General features: G+C 40.6%; 1 protein-coding gene across 2 annotated transcripts in view; it reads left to right on the top strand.

The window, feature by feature from the left end:
* Positions 1 to 724: 724 nt before the first annotated feature.
* The window catches only part of LOC131744953 (zinc finger protein 568-like), a 42,404-nt gene continuing 17,444 nt past the window's right edge, over positions 725 to 25,684 (top strand). The window contains exons 1-4 of one of the 2 annotated variants that reach the window (XM_059045033.2): positions 725 to 1,251; positions 2,335 to 2,387; positions 16,602 to 16,725; positions 17,022 to 17,117. In XM_059045033.2, the coding sequence (XP_058901016.1) occupies positions 2,379 to 2,387; positions 16,602 to 16,725; positions 17,022 to 17,117 (229 nt within the window). In that variant the 5' untranslated portion in view covers positions 725 to 1,251; positions 2,335 to 2,378. Of the gene's footprint in view, positions 1,252 to 1,522; positions 1,596 to 2,334; positions 2,388 to 16,601; positions 16,726 to 17,021; positions 17,118 to 25,684 lie in introns of those variants that run through there. The other variant, XM_067019111.1, reaches the window with a different exon arrangement.

The following is a 25,684-nucleotide window of genomic DNA, read 5'->3' on the forward strand; positions in this document are numbered from 1 at the left end:
TTTAAAGATAAGGTTCCTTTCCCAGACGCCAAGCCTATACTGACTCACTGTGTACGTGCTAATCTGTCTCTTTTGAAAGCTTGAAGGAATGTACCCATGTCATGTTTGATGTATGTTCTTTGTTCTGACACGATATAAAACTATGCTGAAAGCCATGCTTCTCTGGAGCAGTTTCTCAGAACTGAGAGGCTATATCCCCCACTATAGTCATTAGCGCAGCTGGAATAAAACTCTCTTCTATTCCTTATTGTAGATGGTTTATTGATTATTTGCATCCACAATAGTTACTCATTTTATATTTGACAAAATTTAATAAGTAATGTTTTATAAGAAGGACATGAAAATGGCCAAAATATAAGGTGATACTCTTAAAGTAAAAAGAAAAAACTCACACATCCTAGAAATTAACTACTGTTAACAAATGTTACCGTGACTTTCCAGCGATCTTATTACCTGTGTCTTTTAATCTATATTTATGTACTTATAAAATGTTTGAAAACAGTATTACATAGTATACAGAGTTTAGTATTAGTATTCCATTCCGGACTCAGGGTTGTCCTTCCTGAACCTCCCCGGGCCCTTCTCAGACTCCTCCACCCTGAACTCTACTGCTCCCCTTCAGACTCTCCCCGGCCACGTCCCCAACACGCTAGGCTGGTACTACATTTCCCAGACGCCTCCAGGGTGGGCCCAGCCCCTACCGGGCGTCCCTGGAGCCCCGCCCAAATCGTGCTGAAAAGCTGGGACTGCAGGCTGCAGCGTTCCGGCGTTAGGACTGCACTTCCCGGCGGCGCCCGGGACCTGGGAATGAATTCTCTGCGGAAACTTGAGCACCCCCTTTCCCCGCCTGTGGGCTACATTTCCCAGAAGGCTCCACGGGCCACAACCCTTTCTTATCCCTCCGCTGCCACCTATTGCTACCTCAACCTGTGGGTTCGTCCAGGTTCTCGGAGGTTGCTCGCGTGCGGCTGGGCGGTCAGCACTGAGCTTCATTGAAGCTTGGAACACGACGCGACTTGGGGCGGAGAAGACTGTTGTGCCGGTTCAGGCTCTAGTTGGATTTTTTTCCCCCTCTGGACTATCTTTCCCCGAGGGCTCCGCGGTGTACGTGGATCCCGGCCGAAGTTCGCTGGCCGGTGTGAGTTGCCGGGAGTTCGGACGCCAAGGATCGGGGCATTCCGGGTTGCCTCGCTCACTGGTTTGGGGCGGATTCAATCAGACTGGAGTGAGAGGACCCCGGAGAAGTGGACGGTGAGGAGACTCGGGGTGGGGCTGGGGTCTGTCGGGAGTTTTAAATATGGGTGGCTGTCGGGCATGTCCAAACTGCGTGCCCGCGCTTAGAAAATAAAGGACGACGGGGAGGGTGGTGCTCTCCAGGCCGCTTGTCCACACTCGGGAGTGGGAGGTATGGGCCGCGCGCCATCACGGGAGGGTGTGGCTTCAGGCTGGCGCGGGGGCGGGCTGGGGATGTCTGGAGGTCAAGGGTGTCGTAGCTGTGTGGCTTCCTGCCTGAGGAAAGTCCATGAGATACTCCCTGGTGTTGGTGTGTGCGCCAGACGTCCGGTGCTCGGCAACCAGTGCCTCGCAGGGCTGTGGTGGGTACCCTATCAAAGCGGGACTCTCTGTGGCTCTGTGTGCGCGCGCCCAGTGTGGCCACGCCGCAGACTCTGCCCTTTGGAGCTGGGAATGGCGCCCTCTTTGAACATTTTTGGTCGGCGCTGAGTGGGTTCCGCGGGTGGGTGGGTTCTGAGCGTCTACCTCAGGCCAGGACTGCACTTCCATTGCACTCTGCAGCCCAAGAACTGGCACAGCTGCAGCCGCTTGCTCTCCAGCGCAGTGAATGGCGCTCTTGGGGCTGTTTATGGTGGTGTCGGGGGGTTCCTAGAGCTTTGGGCTGGGACGCCCTCCTACTTCCACTTCTCTGTTCTTTCACCGTGTGGCCACCAAGGCCCAGGCAGGTGCCCCCAGCCTAAAGGACAGGAATGTGGGACTCTTTAACAGGTGAATCCAATTAGGATGTTTCTTGGAGCCACAGATCTGGGCTCAGAGTAAGATACTGGGGTCTGAAAATACTCAAAGTCAGGCTCTTATGGAGGAAAGAGGCCACAGTCTGGGAGTCTTTCCCAGGACTCCCATTTGGGCCCCTAAGGCCTCCTGCTCATCTTTTTGATGATGAGAGAGGGTGGTGGGGTTTCAGGCTTCTTTGGTTTGGGGCTGCCTCTCAGTGCCTGGGGTGGGGTAGGGATTTGTTCTGACTTGGCCTCCTCTGGGCTCCAGGAAGGAACTGCTGTCTCTTAGTTTCTTAACCATTTTCTACCTTTTTCCTTCTCTAAGAATCCAGAAGAGGAGGAGAAAAGAGCTGCTGGGCATCAAAAGTCATGGCGGAGGTAAGTTGTATTTGCAATTTTCTTCTTGGAAAGGGCTTCTCTGTTTTCAGGACACTATCCTGTTCAGGATTCTAGCCAAGAGATTTACAGTAGTGATTTGGAGAAAGGGGAAGAGACGGTTTCCTCCTAAACTAGCCAGGAACCTAAACCTGGGCAGTCTGCCTTGCATACATTGTCTTATCTGATCTGGATTTTCCATTTCCCTGGATTTTGTTCAGTGCTATAACAGTCTTGACAGGATGTGCCTCCGTGATTTGGCAGGGAAGTTGAAGAACAGAATAAGTTTAGTTAAGTCTTGCTAATTTCTTTGTTGTCCCCTCCAGAGTCACATGCAGTAGCCTATTTGCTTCCAAATTTCTAACAGCCTGGAATGCCTGCCTGCCCCCTTCAGATTTAAATATCCCCCCCACCTCCAAATAGAAATAACCTAATTGCTCTCTTTATAACGATTAAAGTTATATAGGATTTTTGAAAAAATTTCAAAATTTGAGTAAGTTATTAAAGTTTATGGCCCATGGTCCCACCACCTAGAGGTTAATCACTATTAATGTTTTAAAATTATTTTGTCTGCACGTATGTGTGGGTATGTAATTTTGTTTACAGAATGGGATCATATTACTAATAGAAGCAACTAACTTATTGGGTGTTTACTTTGAGCCACTTGTAGTTTGAAGTTCTTGATATGTTATCTTGTTGAATTCACATAACAACCCAATGAGTCAGTTTTGACTGTATTTCATTAATTCAGTGATGCATTTTTCCCCCACATTTTAACTTCTCTGAAATCAGGATGGGTTTTTCAATTCCCTGTAAGTTATAGTTTCATTGATTGCATTTTTTTTTCTTTCGTGGTATATAAAGTAATGGTGGCTTTACAGTCAGTGGCATCTCAGATTTTATGAAATATATTATTATTCTAAGTTGACAGATGAGAAAATAGATTCTGTTAAGTCACTGGGTCCAAAATTACAGTTAATAAATGGTACAGTTGGGATTTCTAAATTGCCTACTGATTTCTTTTGCCCATTTGTCAGTTTATACGTTAAGCATATTTTCTCTTTGTCATTTATAGGTTGTTATAGAAATATTTTTTCACGGTTAATCTATCTTTTGTGTGTTTTTAAGATTCAGAGTTTTAAAAAAATGTTCTCTTTATGTCATGCTAGAAGGTCTTCTCTACAAAACTAGAAAGTCACTCATTTTTCTAAAGTACTTTTGTCTAAACAATTTAATCCTTAAGGTATCTGGTTTGAGATATAACTAGAGAATGTTGGCTGTAAAATTCCTAGTTGTTTTAAAGAATGGCATGGTATTTGTAGTATGTGAGATTCGGGGTTTTTTTTTCCTGGATGTGTCTGAGTGTAGTCTTCCTTTATTAATTCTGTCCACTTGCTTTTCAAGGATTCTTTTCACCCTAAAGACTAAAGAAATATTCTTTCTTTTCTGGATGAATCTGTTTCTTCCTTTCTCTTTGACTTTTCTGAATCCTGTGAGAACTTACTGAGTTTGTCTTCCAATTTCCATTCTGGCCAGACCCTTCCTAAGATTCTCAGAAGAGGACCACATTCTCCCCATCAATTCTCAGCACATTTTGGTGAGGAAGAAAGTCTAGCTCCCCTTTGCCCTTCAACCTTCGACTGTCCATTTCTCCCTCTGTTTCCTCCTCTCCTCAGAGTGATCATTGTCCTTTCGCTGTATTAATAAGAGGCTCTGCACTGCATAAAAGGGTAGAGTCTTACCCCATTTCCACCATTTATTAGCTCTCAGACCATGGCTTCCTCATAACTTCTTCTGTATAATGTCATCTACAGGGTTTGGGGAATATGCTGGTAATGGAAATTAACCTGAATGTGCACTTACACCAGCAACCGGGAGGTCCCCAACTCCTACTTCCTGATCTCACCAACATTCAGTGCGGTGGCAGATCCCTTTGCATCTGTCCCTTTCCTGCTCCGTGGTCTCATGCCCTGTGACCTCACTCCACTGTCTGTGTGCCAGATGAGACTTTTGTGGAAGTGGGTGATACATTGATTTAATTGTACTCCCTGGCTCTAGGTTATTCCTCCAAAATAAAATAGTCCAGTTATGTCACTTCCTTTATTCAGTGAATCCCTGTTACTTTCAGGATAAAGCTCTAGCTCTTTCACATTCATTGTTTATTTACTAAAAAGCACATTCTATATTTACTAGAGCACCAATCCTAGTATTGGAGTAAAGTGGTGAGTAAAGATGGTATGTTTAGTTCTGGCAGAGGTGACCGTCACCCAAGACCTTTCTGTTCTGATCCCTTTGGACTTCTTCAGCATCGCTTCCATCTACTCCTTGCCCAGAATCCCTCACCAGTTACCCCAGTGAACTGTCTGCTCCTCAGACACACAGGATTCAATTAGTCTCCCTCTCTGCCTCCAGTTTACCACGTTCACTGTGCTTGGAATGCTTCTTGGTCTGTTTTTGTTTGCTGGAGTTCTGTTCCTTTTCAGGGCCCCAGTTAATCTTCTACATGTTACAGGAAATTCTCCACATACCCCTCAACCTAAGTAAGTCACTGTACCTCATTTCCCATAGGAAGTTTCTTCTACTTGTAATCGGAGCTCATGTATCCTGCTTAAAATCCCTGACCTGTGAGGGAATTCCCTGGTGGTCCAGTGGTTAGGACTCCACACTTTCACTGCCCAGGGCACAGGTTCAATCCCTGCTCGGGGAACTAAGATCCCACAAGCCACATGGCACGGCAAAAAAAAAATCCCTGACCTGTGAGACCTCTAGAGGTCTCATGAGCTGATACTTGTTTTCAGTCTCATTGCTCTGCTCCCTCTCTGACTTGACTTTAGCCTTTCTCAGAATGCCCAGTGCTATCTCTGGCCTCCATGGCACAAGAAGCAAAAGAGGGGCGCTAATCCCTCACCACCACTTTCTCAGGGTTCTGTGAAGCCTACTTCACTCTCCTTGATTATGCTTGCTACCTCTGAGTGACTACATTCCCCTGTGTTGCATCTGTTCTTATCACACTGTATTGTAACTCTCATTTTAAAACTGCTTTTATTAAATATTGAATAGAAAAAAATGTTTATGGTGTGGTGAATGACTGAACACCCATATTTAAGAAGTAGAGCATTAAGCATTGTTAAAAACCCCATGTGTGCTGTGAATCATCCCAATCCAATTCCCTTTTCTGCCCTTCAGAGGTAACTGTTATTCTGAATTTTATGTTTTTCTTTCCCTTGCTTTTCTTTACAGTTTTAATCATATGTGTTTATTGTCATTTTAAAATTTGATATAAATAAAATCAAACTGTTTGGAATCTTCTGCAACTTCATTACTTGTCTCTCAGCATATATTCATGAGATTCATTCACACTGAATTTATCCTACTGTATAGCCATCCACTGTATAAATATATATATTTTTTCTTTCATATTACAGTCATTATTCCTGTGAACATCCTTGAATTTGTCTCTTGGTATCATGCACAAGAATTTCTCTAGGTATATAACTGGAAATGGAATTGTTGGGTCAGGGTATGTGCATCTTTAATCTCACTAGACATTGCCCAGTTGTTCTAGTGTTTATACCCAGTAATAAATCCTGTTACTTCATATCCTCACCAAATACTTGGTACTGTCAGACTTCAATTTTTACCCATCTGGTGGGTGTGAATTGCTATGTTATTCTGAATTTAAATGTGCGTGTCTTGGTTTTAAATGAGGTTGAGCCCCCTTTCATGCTTTCACTTCTCTGAAGTACCATTTCATCTCATTTTCTAATTTTCCTATTGAGCTTTTTTTTTTTTTTTTTATGGTACGCGGGCCTCTCACTGTTGTGGCCTCTCCCGTTGCGGAGCGCAGGCTCAGCTGCCATGGCTCACGGGCCCAGCCGCTCTGTGGCATGTGGGATCTTCCCGGACAGGGGCACGAACCCGTGTCCCTTGCATCGGCAGGTGGACTCTCAACCACTGCACCACCAGGGAAGCCCCTCCTATTGAGTTTTATATTTCCAGTTTTTCGTTCCCTTTAATGCTTTGTAAGCATTCCTTAAATATTGTGGATTGTCAGTCATATGTGCTGTACATGCTTTCTCATTTTTTTGTCTTGACTTCTAACCTTTAGATAGTAGAAATTCTCAATTTTAATGCCATCAAATTTAACACTGTTTTCCTTTACTAATTCATGTATGTCTTGTTTAAGAAATCTCTTTTCTCCTAAGAGTAAAGATATTCTCCCATAATGTTATCTGTAAATGGTTTTGTTTTGCCTTTTGTGTTTAAGCTTTTATTTCACTTGGAGTTGATTTTTACCATGGTGTATGGCAAGGGTCCAATTTCCCTTTTTCCATTTGGATAACTAACAGCCCAGCATCATTTATGGAAAAGGCCATTGCAAAGGTTTAGGCAAACTGCACAGCCTAAGGGAATAAACCCTGTAAGACTGCCTGCTCTCACTTCAGACACCAGCTGCCAGTTTGAAGGCCCCAGGGCCACCCTCACTTCAGACCAGCTGGCTATAAATTTAGAAATTCTCACAACCACCCTCAGGTTCAACAGTTTATTAGAAAGACCCACAGAACTCACTGAAAGCTATTATATTCATGGTCACATTTATTACAGGGAAAGGATACATTAAAATTAGCCAAAGGATCACAATATTGTACACCTGTAACATATAATATTGTACATCAACTATACTTCAATTTTTAAAAAACTTGCAGTCTTACTGGACAGGTAGAACGACAACAGCAACAAAATTAGCCAAGGGAAAAGATGCATAGGATAGAATCTGGGAGGGTTCCAAACTTGAAGTTTACCTTCCCGATATTGATATGTGACAACATGCAGGGAAGTTCACCTGAGCTCAGTGTCTAGAGTTTTTATTGAGGCTTCATCGCATAGGCAAGATTGAATCATTTTCATGTGGTTAAATGCAATCTCCAGCATCTCCCTTCCCTACTTGCCTGGAAGTCAAGCTGATATCACATAACCCAAAGCCCCAAGGTTCTGATTACATGGTTGGTCTTTCTGGCATGGCCAGCCCCTACCCTGCATCGTTTCGTTAGCATAAACTAACATATATGGTCTTGGGGGCCCACCATAAATAATAAAGACACTCCTGTCACTTGGGGAATTCCAAGTGTTTAGAGGTTGTCCTATTAGCTAGACAAAGGCAAGAATCTCTCTTTGGAGGCCAAGTTTCTTACTCCACAATCATCCTTTCCTCTCTGTACTTCAGCAATTCTGTCATAAATTAAGTTCATATATATATACATATATATATATATATATATATATATCAGTATATGTGCTTTGATCTATTCTGTCCTTTCTAATCCACTGGTCTGTTTGTTTTTCCCCACTGGCCTATTTGTCTATCCCTCCACCAAAACCATATTGCCTTAATTAAGACAGCTTGGTAATGATATTTGGTAAGTCATGTTCCTCTACCATCATAGGCTTGTCCTTGAAGAGTGACTTAGCTGTTCCTGGCCTTTGGATTCTCCATATAAATTTTAGAATTGGCTGATCAAGTTACATAGAAATCCAGTTGGGATATCAATTCATACAGCATTGAATCTTTGATCGTTTTGTGGAATGTTGACATTTTTACAGTATTGAGTTTTCCTCTCTATGTGGTATAACTGCTGATTTCAGTCTTGTATAATGGTTTCCAATAGTTTTTTAATTGGAGTCTTACACGTCTTTTGTTAATTTTATTCCTAGATATTTTAATATTTTGTGTTTTTTGTAAATGTTATTAATTTTTAGACTAATTTTCTCATTGTTTCTTGTATACGGACATGAAATTGATTTTTAGATAATTTTATATCCATCCAACTCGCTGAACTCTCATTTATTGTAATATCTTGTAGGTTCTTTTGGATTTGGGGTCGTCTAACTTAGATAATCATATCATTGATGAATAAGGACACTTTTTGTGTGTAAATAATTGTGTTATCTGTAAATATTGATGTTTTCCTTTTTTCAGTCTTTATTTGTTGCTAATTCTTGTCTTATCACACTGGCTGCATCTCCCAGAACAGTATTGACTGGTGAGAATGTGGGCACCTTTTCTTAGTCCCAGTTTTAGAGAGGATTCCTTTGATGTTTCACTTCTATTTATGATGCTTTCTCTTGGATTTTTGGTTTTTTTCAAGATGTCCTTTATCAGGTTAGAGACATTACTTTTTATTCCTAATTTGCTCTGAATTTTTAATTACAAATGAATATTGAATTCTTTGAAACACCTTTCTACATCTCTTGAGGTGATCTTATGGATTTTCTCTTTTAATTTGCTAATGTGCTTAGTAACATTAATTGATTTCTAAAATCATTTATACCTTGTTATATCAGGAGAAATGTAACTTGGCCATGATGTATTATGATTCTTTTTCATATTGCTGAGTTCAGTTTGCTAATAATTTATTTAGAATTTTTACATCTGTAGCATGTGTAAGCTTGGCCTATAATTTCCATTTTTCATAAAATCTTTATGCAAGTTATGTTGTCAAGGTTACTATAGTCCAGGAGTCAGCAAACTATGGCCCTGGCCTGTAAGCCAAGAATGTTTTCTACATTTTTAAATGGTTAGAAAAAAATTAAAAGAAGAATAATATTTTATGACATATAAAAATGGTATAATTTAGATTTCAGTGTCCATAAATAAGGCTTTATTGGAACATAGACACACTCATTCATTCATGTAATGTCTACGGCTACTTCCATGCCCCTGTGAGAGTAGAGTATTTGCAAGAGACAGTAATGACCCACAGACTTTAAAACATTTACTTGGGCTTCCCTGGTGGCACACTGGTTAAGAATCTGCCTGCCGGGCTTCCCTGGTGGCACAGTGGTTAAGAATCTGCCTGCTGATGCAGGGGACACAGGTTCGTGCCCCGGTCCGGGAAGATCCCACATACCGCGGAGCAGCTGGGCCAGTGAGCCATGGCCGCTGAGCCTGTGCATCCGGAGCCTGTGCTCCGCAACGGGAGAGGCCACAACAGTGAGAGGCCCGCGTACCACAAAAAAAAAAAAAAAAAAAAAAAAAGAAAGAAAAAAAAAAAAAGAATCTGCCTGCCAATGCAGGGGACATGGGTTTGAGCCCTGGTCTGGGAAGATCCCACATGCTGCAGAGCAGCTAAGCCTGTGCACCACAACTACTGAGCCCGTGTGCGACAACTACTGAAGCCCGTGCTCCGCAACAAGAGAAGCCACCGCAATGAGAAGCCTGCATGCAGCAATGAAGACCCAATGCAGCAAAAAATAAATAAATAAAATTTTAAACGTAAAATATTTACTTTCTGTCCCTTTATAGAAAAAGTTTGCTGACTTATGGTCTAGCCTCATAAAATATGTCATAGTGTTCCCTTCTCTTCTTTTTTCTTTTTCCCTTGGTAGGATGGGGGGAGGCTTTGAGTGCAGTGTTAATCATAATCTTCACTTCATGGCACATTGTTATTGGTCTGGGCAAGGTTGTTCTCTTGTTCTGATGATTTATTTACTTCTCTTCCATTCCATTTACCACCACCCCCCATAGGCAATCCTATTAAGGTGCATCTTTTTATTAGTATGTATTCATGAAAAATGTCTGTGTCTTGTCTTAAAGTCCAGTGTGGTCAGTTTTTCTGAATCTTCCAGATATGATTGAGATGATTATTATTTGAGTTGGGTACATTTTTCTGTATGTGGCCAATAAATCCATCTCACTAGTTTTATTATTTAAATGTTCTCTATTTTTACTGACTTTTTATCTGTGGTATCTATCAGTTATTTTGAGAGGTATATTAAATCTCCTATAATGATAAGGGTTTATCTGTCATAATTCTGTTCCTTTTTGTTTTGTGTGTATGTACTATATATATTTATTATTTGTTAGGTGTGTACACATTATCTACTAGCCTTTTACTTCCAGTCTTTCTGGATGTTTATGTTTTAGATGTGTCTCTTATAAACAGCATATAACTGGGCTTTGGTTTTTGACCAGCTGTATCTTTTTTGTTTGTTTTTTGTTTTGTTTTTTGTTTTTTCTATATGCGGGCCTCTCACTGTTGTGGCCTCTCCCTCTGCGGAGCGCAGGCTCGAGACGCGCAGGCCCAGAGGCCATGGCTCACGGGCCCAGCCGCTCTGCGGCATGCGGGATCCTCCCAGACCGGGGCACGAACCCGTATCCCCCGCATCGGCAGGCAGACTCTCAACCACTGAGCCACCAGGGAAGCCCTGACCAGCTGTATCTTTTAATGAGAGCATTTAGTCTATACAGTGGTTGTAATTACTGACATAATTGAAAGTATCTTTGTTGACTTAGTTTGTGCTTTTTTTTTTTTTTTTGGCTCCGGACGCGCAGGCCCAGCGGCCATGGCTCACGGGCCCAGCCGCTCTGCGGCATGTGGGATCTTCCCGGACCGGGGCACAAACCCGTGTCCCCTGCATCGGCAGGCGGACTCCCAACCACTGCACCACCAGGGAAGCCCAGTTTGTGCTTTTTAGTCTACCTTTTCTGTATATTATTATCTCATTCCGTTTTCCCTTCTGTGAGTTTGAAAGTTTTAAACTATGTTTGTTTATTTATTGGTTACCTTAGACATTTTAACATACTTTCTTACCAGTGTCTGAAACTAAAGAACATCTTTATGCTCTTGCTGAATAGTATAAGGAACTAGATATTCCAGCTGATCAAGCAACTTATATTGTAGTCAGGTATTTTTCTTTCATTGTTTTTTTTTAGTCCATAAAACATTTTTATTATTTTATATATTGAATGTTAGCTTAGTTTATCCACATTTTTGCCATTTTAAAGAACGGCACCATTCACCATTCTTACATCTCAAACCCTTACATCTCAAACCCTCTATCTGGCAACACTTTCCTTTAGTTGGAAGTACATACATTAATGATTTTCTGTTCTTTTGGCTCTTTGAAAATGTTTTTATTTGTCCTCCCTTGTGAGAGAGAATTTTTATTCTGTCATCTCTGATTTACATTGTTGCTGTTGAATAGACATCTGTCAGTCAGACTGTTATTCTTTTGTAGACAATCTGTCTTTAATATCAAATTACTTTTAACATAGTCTGTGTTTTTAATGCTCTGCAGTTTTGATATAATTGCCCTGGATTTCTTTTTATTTATTGTTTGAGACTCATTTGGCTTCTGAATAATGCTTTCTTTTGCCAGTTGTGAAAATTTCTTAGCCATTATGTCTTCAATTACTACCTTTTTCAGTCCTTTCTCCTTTTTTCTTCTAGAACTCTAGTTAGATATCTGTTAAGCCTTCTTACTTTATCTTCTTAACCTCTTATACTTTCCCACATTATCTTTGATAGCATTCTGCATAATTTCTTTTTAAATATTTCAGTCCAGTAATTTTTCTCTTCAGAGATATTTATTCCAGCCATTGTATGATTTAATTTTAGGTATTGTGCTTTTTATTCTAGAAGTTTTAAATTTTTTTCTTTTAAATCTACCTTTTGTTTTCGTGGAGTTTTGTTTCTTAATACCTTACCCCCTTTTTAAAAAACATATACCTGCGTTATCTGCATAATATGTAAATTTTTGCAGGTGTGATATTTTCCCTCCAACATTTAATTATGGAAATTTTCAAATATAATGAAAGTTGAAACAGTTGATTTTCCTGGCTCTTGGATCATAGAATTATGCCTCTTTGCATGTTTCATTTTTATTTAATTTTTTATTTAGGTGAAATTCACATAACATACATTTAATCATTTTAAAGTGTACAGTTCAGTGGCATTTAGTTCATTCACAATGTTGTATTGTTTTATTATTTTTGACTCTGGTCATTTTCCTTGGAATTCTACCCATGGATTCTTGAGGTCTGGATGAAGGTTGTTCCTCTAGGACACATCTGGACTTGCTTCTTCCAGGAGCACTGCCAAACCAGAACCACATTAAAGTAGATTCATAGATGGTAGGTTTTTTAGATTCACTTTAGTAATAGGAATGTGAGCTGAGACCTGTGTGAGGGCTAATTTGTGGTAACAGTTCCTCAGGGGAGAATATTTTCCTTCCACGAGCAGCCAGAGTTCAAGTCAGGCAGTTTTCCTTGTAGCCCCTGAGAATGGGAGTGCTGCTTCTACTTTTCCCTTACTCTGAGGGTCTGGTCCTAGAGGTCCCAGGTCTTTGCAGTGCAGAACCAATTGGACTCCCATCTGGGCCAGCTGTAGGCTTAATCTCCTCTCTCCCTGCCCTTTAAGGTCATGAATATAAAAGCTTATGGTCATCTCAGCCCAGCAGAGGTTCTCTGGTAAAATAAGCATCAGTGGTTCAGCACACTCCTCTTCGTTCCCATTTTGACTTAGTTTTAGCCTCTCGAGATTATTTTCCGTCTGTGCCAGTTCATCGTTACATTCCGTTAAAATCTTTTTAATACTCAGTACATTGTTTTTCAGCTGGTAATTTGGTCGTGGTAACCAGTACCCCACAGAGCTTGATGTCCGGTGATTGTCTCTATTTTTCTGTTTTTCTCCCTGATTCTGAGCTTTTTAAGGACAAGTGCTGGGTCAGACTCATCATGTCCCCAGTGCCCACACAGAGCCAGAGTCATGGGGGGTGTTGGTTGAACTTTTTGGATAAAGGAATTTTGTTTGCAGAACTGCTTCTTTCCTCCCTTTCCCTTCTACCTTTAATTTTCCCTCATAGATTGCTGTGCTCAGCAGTGACAAACAGAGCAGAGCAAGCATTTTCTGCCTCCCTAAGTGCAGAGTCCAGCTCAGGGTTCTTGCAAAGGATCAGGAAATCCCTGGCTGCATCTGCAAGAGTCAGAAGTGGAAGGCATTCAGCTATAGAGTTGGAGAAATCTAGATTTAAAGCCCAGCAATGCCATTGCTTACTGCAGATTTGAGTAAATGACTTCACTTCTCTGCCTCTCCTGAGGATTAATACACACAAGGCATCAGGAACTTAAAGTGCTTAATGTGCAGTAATTGTGCTTGAGATGCAGTGAACACTGCCTATCAGCAGGAAGGCTGAGGGTGGGGTGAGAAGCTGAGGGTGGGGTGAGAAGGAATAATGTCAGGCAGGAAAGCCATGGGTGATCTCAGGAGGAGAGAGGAAAATTCATTTTCAGTCCTTTGGGAACTCTGAGGTCAGTCTGGTGACTCAGGGCTGCTCTTGCTTCTTCTTCCTTTGCCTTTTTAAGCTTGCTTTTCTCTTAGATGAGCCCAGGATATAAATGATCTGGTTTTGCAACCCTAAAAGCCATTGTTTATATGAATTGATGTTTCTTCTCTCCATTGAAAGCATTATTTATTCTGGAGGATTTGAACAGTGGATTTCTTTTTCCTGAAACTGCCTGCTTCCCTGAGCCTTTCCAAGGGACTGGTTCCCCACTTCTTCCTATTCCAATGAGTGATGCTACCAAAGGCTGCTGTCCCATAAGTATCTCTCTGTTCTCCAACAAATGTTTACCTATTTATTCAGAAAACCCGTTAGCATTCCATAAGTGCTTATCCTTCCACCAGGAGTACTGATGGAATGGGAAAATTAACCCTTGCTGAAAATTTTGTACCTCCGTTGTTCAAGCTGTGCTTTGATGAAGTGGAGGTGAGTCATTAAGTGAGATCCCATGTTGCAAACTTGGGTTTTCCAGATAAACAAGAAGGTAATTGACACTGATTTGTTGCGTTCTCAATATTTGCCTGTATCTTTAGCTTTGAGATTTTTTTTGACTGGGAATATGATAAGAGATATGATAGATTCAGTATATGAAATTGTGTGATATTCCAAGGAGTCTGTGGGTCCATTTTGAACTTGTGTGGTATATACTCATCTTGGGTCATATCATTGTGAGTCTGGATCTTACTCCATCAGTCCTGGTAGTACTGGAACAAGGAGAATATAGTTAGGGACAACTTATTGTAACAGGAGCAATTTAACCAGATGCATAAATTATTGAGAAGTAACGACTCTTGTAACCGCAAGAGAACTTGTCTAAGCTACTGCTGCAAAATAAGAACATTGAATCCATAAGATGGGGCATCATACAGCCAATGAAAATGATATCTATTTATAGTGACATGGAAAACAGCTAGGATTGAATATGAGCCTGAGTTTTTAAGAAATTAAATCACATAAGTTATATCCAAATCCTATGTTCAGAGAGAGAGATTTTTAAAGATATCTTTGAATTCTTCAGAGTTTTTGTTTGTTTGTTTGTTTGTTTTGCTGTTCCACGTGGTTTGTGGGATCTTAGATCCCTGATTAGAGATTGAACCCAGGCCCTTGGCATTGAGAGCACTGAGTCCTAACCACTGGACCGCCAGGGAATTCCCAAATTCTTCAGACTTCTAAGCAAATTTTTTAAATGAGAGAATGTAAGGAGATGGTCACAGTGTTATGTGCTGAACATAGCATGTGATATGTACATGTATGTACAGCTTCATTTAATTGGAAGACACCAATTATCTGGACTTTCTCCACCCAGGCCTGGGAATAAGCAGTGGAAGAGGATAATGCCAAGAGGTTATATCTATAGTAGCAAGCATGTTTAAGAATGATTTGTGCAACACAAGGAATGTAACCAATATTTTATAATAACTATAAATGGAATATAACTTTTAAAAGTTGTGAATCACTGTTATATACGTGAAACATATAATTTGTACATCGACTGTACCTCAGTTAAAAAGAAAAAGAATGATGTGTGCACCAAGAACGTGTGCTGTGATCATCCTTGTTTTCACACTGACCTATCCATGTTTTCTTTCTTTTTTTTCCTAATAGAGGTATAATCAATGTATTGATACAATGTTGTGTTAGTTTCAGGTGTACAGCAAAGTGATTCAGTTATACATATATTTTTTTCAGATTCTTTTCCCTTATAGGTTACTATAAAATATTGAGTATAGTTCTCTGTTCTGTACAGTAGGTACTTATTGATTATCTGTTTTATAAAGAGTAGTGTATATATGTTAATCTCAAACTCCTAATTTATCTCTCCCCCGCCCACCTTTCCCCTTTGGTAACCATAAGTTTGTATTCTATGTCTGTGGGTCTATTTCTGTTTTGTATATAAGTTCATTTGTATCTTTTAAAAAATCTATTTATTTATTTTTATAAATTTATTTTATTTTTATTTATTTTTGGCTGCGTTGGGTCTTTCTTGCTGCATGCAGGCTTTTTCTACTTGTGGTGAGCAGGGGCTACTCTTCATTGCAGTGCATGGGCTTCTCATTGTGGTGGCTTCTCTTGTTGCAGAGCACGGGTTCTAGGCGTGCAGGCTTCGGTAGTTGCAGCGTGTGAGCTCAGTAGTTGTGGCGCACAGGCTCTAGAGCGCAGGCTCAGTAGCTGTAGCACACGGGCTTAGTTGCTCCTCTGCATGTGGGATCTTCCCAACCCAGGGCTCAAACCCATGTCCCCTGCATTGGCAGGCGGATTCTTAACCACTGCGCCACCAGGGAAGCCCATATCTTTTTTTTTTTTTTTTTTAGATTCCACATATAAGCAATATTATATGATATTTGTCTTTCTCTGTCTGGCTTACTTTACTTAGTATGATAATCTCTAGGCCCATCCATGTTGCTACAAATGGCATTATTTCATTCCTTTTTTATGGCTGAGTAATATTCCATTGTATAAATGTACCACATCGGCTTTATCCATTTATCTGTAGATGGACATTTAGGTTGCTTCCATGTCTTGGCTATTGTCAGTAGTGCTGCAGTGAACACTGGGGTGCATATATCTTTTTGAATTATGGTTGTCTCTGGATATATGCCCAGGAGGAGCTTGCAGCATCATATGGTAGCTCTGTTTTTAGTTTTTTAAGGAACCTCCATGCTGTTTTCCATAGTGGCTATATCAATTTACATTCCCACCAACAGTGTAGGAAGGTTCCCTTTTCTCCGCACCCTATCCAGCATTTATTCTTTGTAGACTTTTTGATGATGGACATTGTGACCAGTGTGAGGTGATACCTCATTGTAGTTTTGATTTGCATTTTTCTAATAATTAGCAATGTTGAGCATCTTTTCACCTGCCTTTTGGCCATCTGTATGTCTTCTTTGAAGAAATGTCTATTTAGGTCTTCCACCCATTTTTGGATTGGGTTGTTTGTTTTTGATATTGACCTGTTGACTTACTCATGTTGAAAGGTCCAGCACATCCTGTTTTCCCAACAGTGTTCCCCTATTGAATTGCTTTCTCAAATTTTCTTTTATTTTATTGTAAAGATTTTGCCCATTAATTTCTGTGTATTTTTATCTGTGGTTTCAGGATTTGAAGTTCAGAGATGTGGTCATTTACTTCACTCAAAAGGAGTGGGAGTGCTTGCACTCTGCTCAGAAGGATTTGTACCGAGGTGTGATGTTGGAGAATTATAATACCCTGATCTCACTGGGTAAGTTTACCTGCCCTCCAAAATTCAGAATTGTCCTTCTGGAATTTTTATGTTTATTGTTATAAATTTCTTGTGAGTGCCTCCCAAGTGCTTGACTGAATTAATGATTCTTGCTTACCAAAGAATGCTTTTTGTGCCTTGTGAAGTTAGAAATTAGCTGTTCCATCAGACTTTATCTTCTTCATCCTTTCCTCTGACCCTTAATTTACTTACTCCTCTTTCCTGATAATCATGGACTGATTTTAATTCTGGGACACCCACAACATAACTTGGTCCTTTTTTTCTTTCTTGAACAGGATTTTCTGATTCTAAGCCAGATGTGATCTCCTTATTGGAGCAGGGGAAGGAACCTTGGATGGTTAACAGCAAGGAGACAAAAGAATGGTGCCCAGGTGAGTAGTGGTTACTCATATGGGGAAGGCCATGGCAGGTGGTCACCCACCTGGCCTGTGAGAAGGCATGCAGCACCTCTGAGATGTTGGTAGGAAAGCTCCCTGAAAAGCCTGAGATCTGGAGAAGAAAGTAAGGATGTTTCAGCATGAGCCCCCAAATTTTATTCTACATACCATTTTCATGCTACCCTTGCTCTTATTCCTTCTGATTTCAGGAAGGAAGTGCCTTCCTCTTTCCCACGAGACAAATTTTCCCTGCACTTAGGGTCCAGTTTTGTCCTGACTTAAAAATAGCTCTGTTGAGATATAATTGGCATATCATAAAATTCATTCATTTAAAGATACTAATCTGCTTTCTGTCTATAGAGCTGGCCATTCTAGACATTTCATATTAATGAAATCGCACAGTACGTAGTCTTTGTGACTGGCTTCTTACAATTAGCAGAATGTTTGTTTTCAAGGTTCATACATGCTGTAGCATATACTACTTCATTTCTTTATATTGCCGAATAGTATTCCATGTTGTGACTATAGCACATTTTGTTTATCCATTCATCAAATGATGGACATTTGGATGGTTTTCACTTTTAGGTTACTATGAATAATGCTTCACTTTTCGTAGTTTGTTGAATGTGTTTATCATGAAAGGGTTTGAGAATACTTTTGTTAACTGCTTTTTCTACATATATTGAGATATGTGGTCTGTATCCTTTGTTCTATTAATGTGGTATATTGCATTGATACATTTTTGGGTGTTAAACCAACTTTGCATTGCCCAGGTAAATCACACTTGGTCATGATGTATTACCCTTTCTATTTTTTGGTGGATTTAGTTTGGTTTTATTTGATGAGGATTTTTGTGTCTGTATTAAATAAGGGATATTGATCTATAGTTTTCTTGTTATGCCTTTTTCTGGTTTTGGTATCAGGGTAGTGGTGGCCTGAGAATTCATTAGAAAGTATTCCCTCCTCTTCTGTTTTTTGAAGTGTTTATGAGGGATTTGTATTTGAAGTGTTTGTGAACGATTTGTATTAACTTTTCTATAAGTGTTTAGTAGAATTCAGCAGTGAAGCCATCTGGTCCTGGGTTTTTCTTTGTGGGAAGGTTTTTATTTTTTTATCATTATTTATTTTATTTATTTATTTTTGCACTGTGTTGGGTCTTCGTTGCTGTGCACAGGCCCCCTCTAGTTGTGGCCAGCAGGGGCCACCCCTCTCTGGAGTGCACTGGCTTCTCTGGGGTGCCGTGGCCTCTCCCGTTGCGGAGCATGGGCTCTAGATGTGCAGGCTGGGAAGATTTTTAAATTACTATTCAATCTCTTTGTAGGTCTATTCATATGTTCTCTTTACTCTTTTTTTTTTTTCAGTATATTCACTAACTTTTTTTTTTTAACATCTTTATTGGAGTATAACTGTTTTACAATGGTGTGTTAGTTTCTGCTTTACAACAAAGTGAATCAGTTATACATATACATATGTTCCCATATCTCTTCCCTCTTGCGTCTGCCTCCCTCCCACCCTCCCTATCCCACCCCTCTAGGTGGTCACAAAGCACAGAGCTGATCTCCCTGTGCTATGCGGCTGCTTCCCACTAGCTATCTGTTTTACATTTAGTAGTGTATATATGTCCATGCCACTCTCTCACTTCGTCACAGCTTACCCTTCCCCCTCCCCATATCATCAAGTCCATACTCTAGTATGTCTGTGTTTTATTCCCGTCCTACCACTAATCTCTTCATGACATTTTTTTTCTTTGATTCCATATATATGTGTTAGCATACGGTATTTGTTTTTCTCCTTCTGACTTACTTCACTCTGTATGACAGACTCCAGGTCTATCCACCTCATTGCAAATAACTCAGTTTCATTTCTTTTTATGGCTGAGTAATATTCCATTGTATATATGTGCCACATCTTCTTTATCCATTCATCTGTTGATGGACACTTAGGTTGCTTCCATGTCCTGGCTATCGTAAATAGAGCTGCAATGAACATTTTGGTTCATGACTCTTTTTGAATTATGGTTTTCTCAGGGTATATGCCCAGTAGTGGGATTGCTGGGTAGTATGGTAGTTCTATTTGTAGTTTTTTAAGGAACCTCCATACTGTTCTCCATAGTGGCTGTATCAATTTACATTCCCACCAGCAGTGCAAGAGTGTTCCCTTTTCTCCACACCCTCTCCAGCATTTATTGTTTCTAGAGTTTTTGATGATGGCCATTCTGACCGGTGTGAGATGATATCTCATTGTAGTTTTGATTTGCATTTCTCTAATGATTAATGATGTTGAGCATTCTTTCATGTGTTTGTTGGCAATCTGTATATCTTCTTTGGATAAATGTCTATTTAGTACTTCTGCCCATTTTTGGATTGGGTTGTTTGGTTTTTTTGTTATTGAGCTGCCTGAGTTGCTTATAATTTTTGGATATTAATCCTTTGTCAGTTGCTTCATTTGCAAATATTTTCTCCCATTCTGAGGGTTGTCTTTTGGTCTTGTTTATGGTGTCCTTTGCTGTGCAAAAGCTTTTACGTTTCATTAGATCCCATTTGTTTATTTTTGTTTTTATTTCCATTTCTCTAGGAGGTGGGTCAAAAGGGATCTTGCTGTGATTGATGTCATAGAGTGTTCTGCCTATGTTTTCCTCTAAGAGTTTGATAGTGTCTGGCCTTACATTTAGGTCTTTAACCCATTTTGAGTTTATTTTTGTGTATGGTGTTAGGGAGTGTTCTAATTTCATACTACTACAGGTAGCTGTCCAGTTTTCCCAGCACCACTTATTGAAGAGGCTGTCTTTTCTCCAATGTATATTCTTGCCTCCTTTATCAAAGATAAGGTGACCATATGTGTGTGGGTTTATCTCTGGGCTTTCTATCCTGTTCCATTGATCTATATTTCTGTTTTTGTGCCAGTACCATACTGTCTTGATTATTGTGGCCTTGTAGTATAGTCGGAAGTCAGGGAGCCTGATTCCTCCAGCTCCATTTTTCATTCTCAAGATTGCTTTGGCTATTCGGGGTCTTTTTTGTTTCCATACAAATTGTGAAATTTTTTGTTCTAGTTCTGTAAAAAATGCCAGTGGTAGTTTGATAGGGATGGCATTGAATCTGTAGATTGCTTTGGGTAGTAGAGTCATTTTCACAATGTTGATTCTTCCAATCCAAGAACATGGTATATTTCTCCACCTATTTGTATCATCTTTAATTTCTTTCATCAGTGTCTTATAGTTTTCTGCATACAGGTCTTTTGTCTCCTTAGGTAGGTTTATTCCTAGATATTTTATTCTTTTTGTTGCAGTGGTAAATGGGAGTGTTTTCTTAATTTCCCTCTCAGATTTTTCATCTTTAGTGTATAAGAAGGCCAGAGATTTTTGTGCATTAATTTTGTATCCTGCTACTTTACCAAATTCATTGATTAGCTCTAGTAGTTTTCTGGTAGCATCTTTAGGATTCTCTATGTATAGTATCATGTCATCTGCAAACAATGACAGCTTTACTTCTTCTTTTCCTATTTGGATTCCTTTTATTTCTTTTTCTTCTCTGATTGCTGTGGCTAGAACTTCCAAAACTATGTTGAATAAGAGTGGTGAAAGTGGGCAACCTTGTCTTGTTCCTGATCTTAGTGGAAATGGTTTCAGTTTTTCACCATTGAGAACGATGCTGGCTGTGGGTTTGTCATATATGGCCTTTATTATATTGAGGAAAGTTCCCTCTATGCCTACTTTCTGCAGGGTTTTTATCATAAATGGGTGTTGAATTTTGTCAAAAGCTTTCTCTGCACCTATTTAGATGATCATATGGTTTTTCTTCTTCAGTTTGTTGATATGGTGTATCACGTTGATCGATTTACGTATATTGAAGAATCCTTGCATTCCTGGGATAAACCCCACTTGATCATGCTGTATGATCCTTTTAATGTGCTGTTGGATTCTGTTTGCTAGTATTTTGTTGAGGATTTTTGCATCTGTGTTCATCAGTGATATTGGCCTGTAGTTTCTTTCTTTGTGACATTTTTGTCTGGTTTTGGTATCAGGGTTATGGTAGCCTCATAGAATGAGTTTCGGAGTGTTCCTCCCTCTGCTATCCTTTGAAAGAGTTTGAGCAAGATAGGTGTTAGCTCTTCTCTAAATGTTTGATAGAATTCGCCTGTGAAGCCATCTGGTCCTGGGCTTTTGTTTGTTGGAAGATTTTTAATCACAGTTTCAATTTCAGTGCTTGTGATTGGTCTGTTTATATTTTCTATTTCTTCCTGGTTCAGTCTCGGCAGGTTGTGCATTTCTAAGAATTTGTCCATTTCTTCCAGGTTGTCCATTTTATTGGCATATAGTTGCTTGTAGTAATCTCTAATAATCTTTTGTATTTCTGCAGTGTCAGTTACGTCTCCTTTTTCATTTCTAATTCTATTGATTTGAGTTTTCTCCCTTTTTTTCTTGATGAGTCTGGCTAATGGTTTATCAATTTTATTTGTCTTCTTAAAGAACCAGATTTTAGTTTTATTGATCTTTGCTATTGTTTCCTTCATTTCTTTTTCATTTATTTCTGATCTGATCTTTATGATTTCTTTCCTTCTGCTAAATTTGTTTTTTTTTTTCTTCTTCTTTCTCTAATTGCTTTAGGTGCAAAGTTAGGTTGTTTATTCATGATGTTTCCTGTTTCTTAAGGTAGGATTGTATTGCTATAAACTTCCCTCTTAGTACTACTTTTGCTGCATCCCATAGGTTTTGGGTCATCGTGTCTCCATTGTCATTTGTTTCTAAGTATTTTTTGATTTCCTCTTTGATTTCTTCAGTGATCACTTCGTTATTAAGTAGTGTATTGTTTAGCCTCCATGTATTTGTATATTTTACAGATCTTTTCCTGTAATTGACATCTAGTCTCATAGTGTTGTAGTCGGAAAAGATACTTGATACGATATCAGTTTTCTTAAATTTACCAAGGCTAGATTTGTGACCCAAGATATGCTCTATCCTGGAGAATGTTCCATGAGCACTTGAGAAAAATGTGTATTCTGTTGTTTTTGGATGGAATGTCCTATAAACATCAATTAAGTCCATCTTGTGTAATGTATCATTTAAAGCTTGTGTGTCCTTATTTATTTTCATTTTGGATGATCTGTCCATTGGTGAAAGTGGGGTGTTGAAGTCCCATACTATGATTGTGTTACTGTCGATTTCCCCTTTTATGGCTGTTAGTATTTGCCTTATGTATTGAGGTGCGCCTATGTTGGGTGCATAAATATTTACAATTGTTACATCTTCTTCATGGATCGATCCCTTGATCATTATGTAGTGTCCTTCTTTGTCTCTTGTAATAGTTTTTATTTTAAAGTCTATTTTGTCTGATATGAGAATTGCTACTCCAGCTTTCTTTTGATTTCCATTTGCATGGAATATCTTTTTCCATCCCCTCACTTTCAGCCTGTATGTGTCCCTAGGTCTGAAGTGGGTCTTTTGTAGACAGCATCTATATGGGTCTTGTTTTTGTATCCATTCAGCCAGTCTGTGTCTTTTGGTGGGAGCATTTAATTCATTTACACTTAAGGTAATTATTGATATGTATGTTCCTATTCCCATTTACTTAATTGTTTCGGGTTTGTTCTTGTAGGTCTTTTCCTTCTCTTGTGTTTCTTGCCTAGAGAAGTTACTTTAGCATTTGTTGTAAAGCTGGTTTGGTGGTGCTGAACTCTCTGTGTTTGCTTGTCTGTAAAGGTTTTAATTTCTCCATCAAATCTGAATGAGATCCTTGCTGGGTAGAGTAATCTTGGTTGTAGGTTTTTTTCCTTCATCACTTTAAATATGTCCTGCCACTCCCTTCTGGCTTGTAGAGTTTCTGCTGAAAGATCAGCTGTTAACCTTATGGGGATTCCCTTGTGTGTTATTTGTTGTTTTTCCCTTGCTGCTTTTAATATGTTTTCTTTGTATTTAATTTTTGAAAGTTTGATTATTATGTGTCTTGGCGTGTTTCTCCTTGGATTTATCCTGTATGGGACTCTCTGTGCTTCCTGGACTTGATTGACTATTTCCTTTTCTATATTAGGGAAGTTTTCAACTATAATCTCTTCAAATATTTTCTCAGTCCCTTTCTTTTTCTCTTCTTCTTCTGGGACCCCTATAATTCGAATGTTGGTGCATTTAATGTTGTCCCAGAGGTCTCTGAGACTGTCCTCAGTTCTTTTAATTCTTTTTTCTTTCTTCTTCTCTGCAGTAGTTATTTCCACTATTTTATCTTCCAGGTCACTTATCCGTTCCTCTGCCTCAGTTATTCTGCTATTGATCCCATCTAGAGTATTTTTAATTTCATTTATTGTGTTGCTCATTGTTGCTTGCTTCCTCTTTATTTCTTCTAGGTCCTTGTTAAATGTTTATTGCAATTTGTCTATTCTTTTTCCAAGATTTTGGATCATCTTTACTATCATTATTCTGAATTCTTTTTCAGGTAGACCACCTATTTCCTCTTCATTTGTTAGGTCTGGTGGGTTTTTATCTTGCTCCTTTATCTGCTGTGTGTCTTCTCATTTTGCTTATCTTACTGTGTTTGGGGTCTCCTTTTTGCAGGCTGCAGGTTCGTAGTTCCCGTTGTTTTTGGTGACTGTCCCCAGTGGCTAAGGTTGGTTCAGTGGGTTGAGTAGGTTTCCTGGTTGGGGGGACTAGTGCCTCTGTTCTGGTGGATGAGGCTGGATCTTGTCTTTCTGGTGGGCAGGTCCACGTTTGGTGGTGTGTTTTGGGATGTTGGTAGCCTTATGATTTTAGGCAGCCTCTCTGCTAATGGATGGGGCTGTAGTCCTGTCTTGCTATTTGATGGGCATAGGGTGTCCAGCACTGTACATTGCTGGTCCTTGAGTGAAGTTGGGTCTTGGTGTTGAGATGGCGGTCTCTGGGAGATTTTCGCCATTTGATATTACATGGAGCTGGGAGGTCTCTTGTGGACCAGTGTCCTGAGGTTGGTTCTCCCACCTCAGAGACACAGCCCTGATGCCTGGCTGGAGCACCAAGCGCCTTTAATCCACACAGCTCAAAATAAAAGGGAGAAAAAATAGAAAGGAAAGAAAGAAAGGAAGGAAGGAAGGGAGGAAGGAAGAAAGGAAGGAGGAAATGAAGAAAGGAAGAAAGGGAGGAAGGAAGGAAGGGAGGAAAGAAGGGAGGGAGGAAGGAAGGAGGGAAGAAGACAAAATAAAGGAGGATAAAATATAGTTATTGAAACTAGTAATTATTAAGAAGAAAAATTTTATAAAAACAAACCAAAAAAACGGGTAGGTCAAAACCCTAGGACAAATGGTGAAAGCAAAGCTATACAGACAAAATCTCACACAGCAGCACACACATACACACTCACAAAAAGAAAAAAGGGGGAAAATAATAATATATCTTGCTCCCAAAGTCCACCTCCTCAACTTGGGATATTTCGCTGTCTATTCACGTTTTCCACGGATGATGCGGGGCACTTCAATTTGATTGTGGAGCTTTAATCCGCTGCTTCTGAGGCTGCTTGGGAGAGACCTCTCCCTCTCCTCTTTATTCGCACAGCTCCTGGGGTTCAGCTTTGGATTTGGCCCTGCCTCTGCGTGTAGGTCGTCCGAGGGCGTCTGCTCTTCACTCAGACAGGACGGGGTTAAAGGAGCAGCTGATTCGGGGGCTCTGGCACAGGCTGGGGGAGGGAGGAGCACGGATGTGGGGTGAGCCTGTGGCAGCAGAGGCCAGCATGACGCTGCAGCAGCCCGAGGCACGCCACGCGTTCTCCCAGGGAAGCTGTTCCTGGATCCCGGGACCACGGCAGTGGCGGGCTGCACAGGCTCCCAGTAGGCGAGGTATGGAGAGTGACTTGTGCTCGCACACAGGCCTTTGGTGGTGGCAGCAGCAACCCTAGTGTCCCACACCCATCTCTGGTGTCTGCGCCAACAGCCATGGCTCGCGTCCGTTTCTGGAGCTCCTTTACGTGGTGCGCTTAATCTCCTCTCCTCGCGCCCCAGGAAACAAAGAGGCAAGAAAAAGTCTCCTGTCTCTTCGGCAGCTCCGCACCCGTTTCTGGAGCTCCTTTAAGCGGCACGCTTAAACCCCTCTCCTCGCGCACCAGGAAGCAAAGAGGGAAGAAAAGGTCTCTTGCCTCTTCGGCAGCTCCAGACTTCTCCTGGACTCCCTCCCGGCTAGCTGTGGTGCACTAACCCCTTCAGGCTGTTTTCACTCTGCCAACTCCAGACCTCTCTCTGGGATCCAACTGAAGCCCGAGGCTCAGCTCCCATTTCCTGCCCGCCCCAGCGGGTAAGCAGACAAGCCTCTTGGGCTGGTGAGTGCTGGTCGGCACCAATCCTCTGTGCGGGAATCTCTCCGCTTTGCCCTCCGCACCCTGTTGCTGCGCTCTTCTCCGCGGCTCCGAAGCTTGCCACCTGCAGTTTCCACCCACGAAGGGGCTTCTAGTGTGTGGAAACCTTTCCTCCTTCACAGCTCCCTCCCACTGATGTAGGTCCCATCCCTATTCTTTTGTCTCTGTTTCTTCTTTTTTCTTTTGCCCTACCCAGGTACATGGGGTGTTTCTTGCCTTTTGGGAGGTCTGAGGTCTTCTGTCAGTGTTCAGTGG

Source organism: Kogia breviceps, chromosome 18, assembly GCF_026419965.1.
Source record: "Kogia breviceps isolate mKogBre1 chromosome 18, mKogBre1 haplotype 1, whole genome shotgun sequence".
Classification (NCBI taxonomy): Eukaryota; Metazoa; Chordata; class Mammalia; order Artiodactyla; family Physeteridae; genus Kogia; species Kogia breviceps.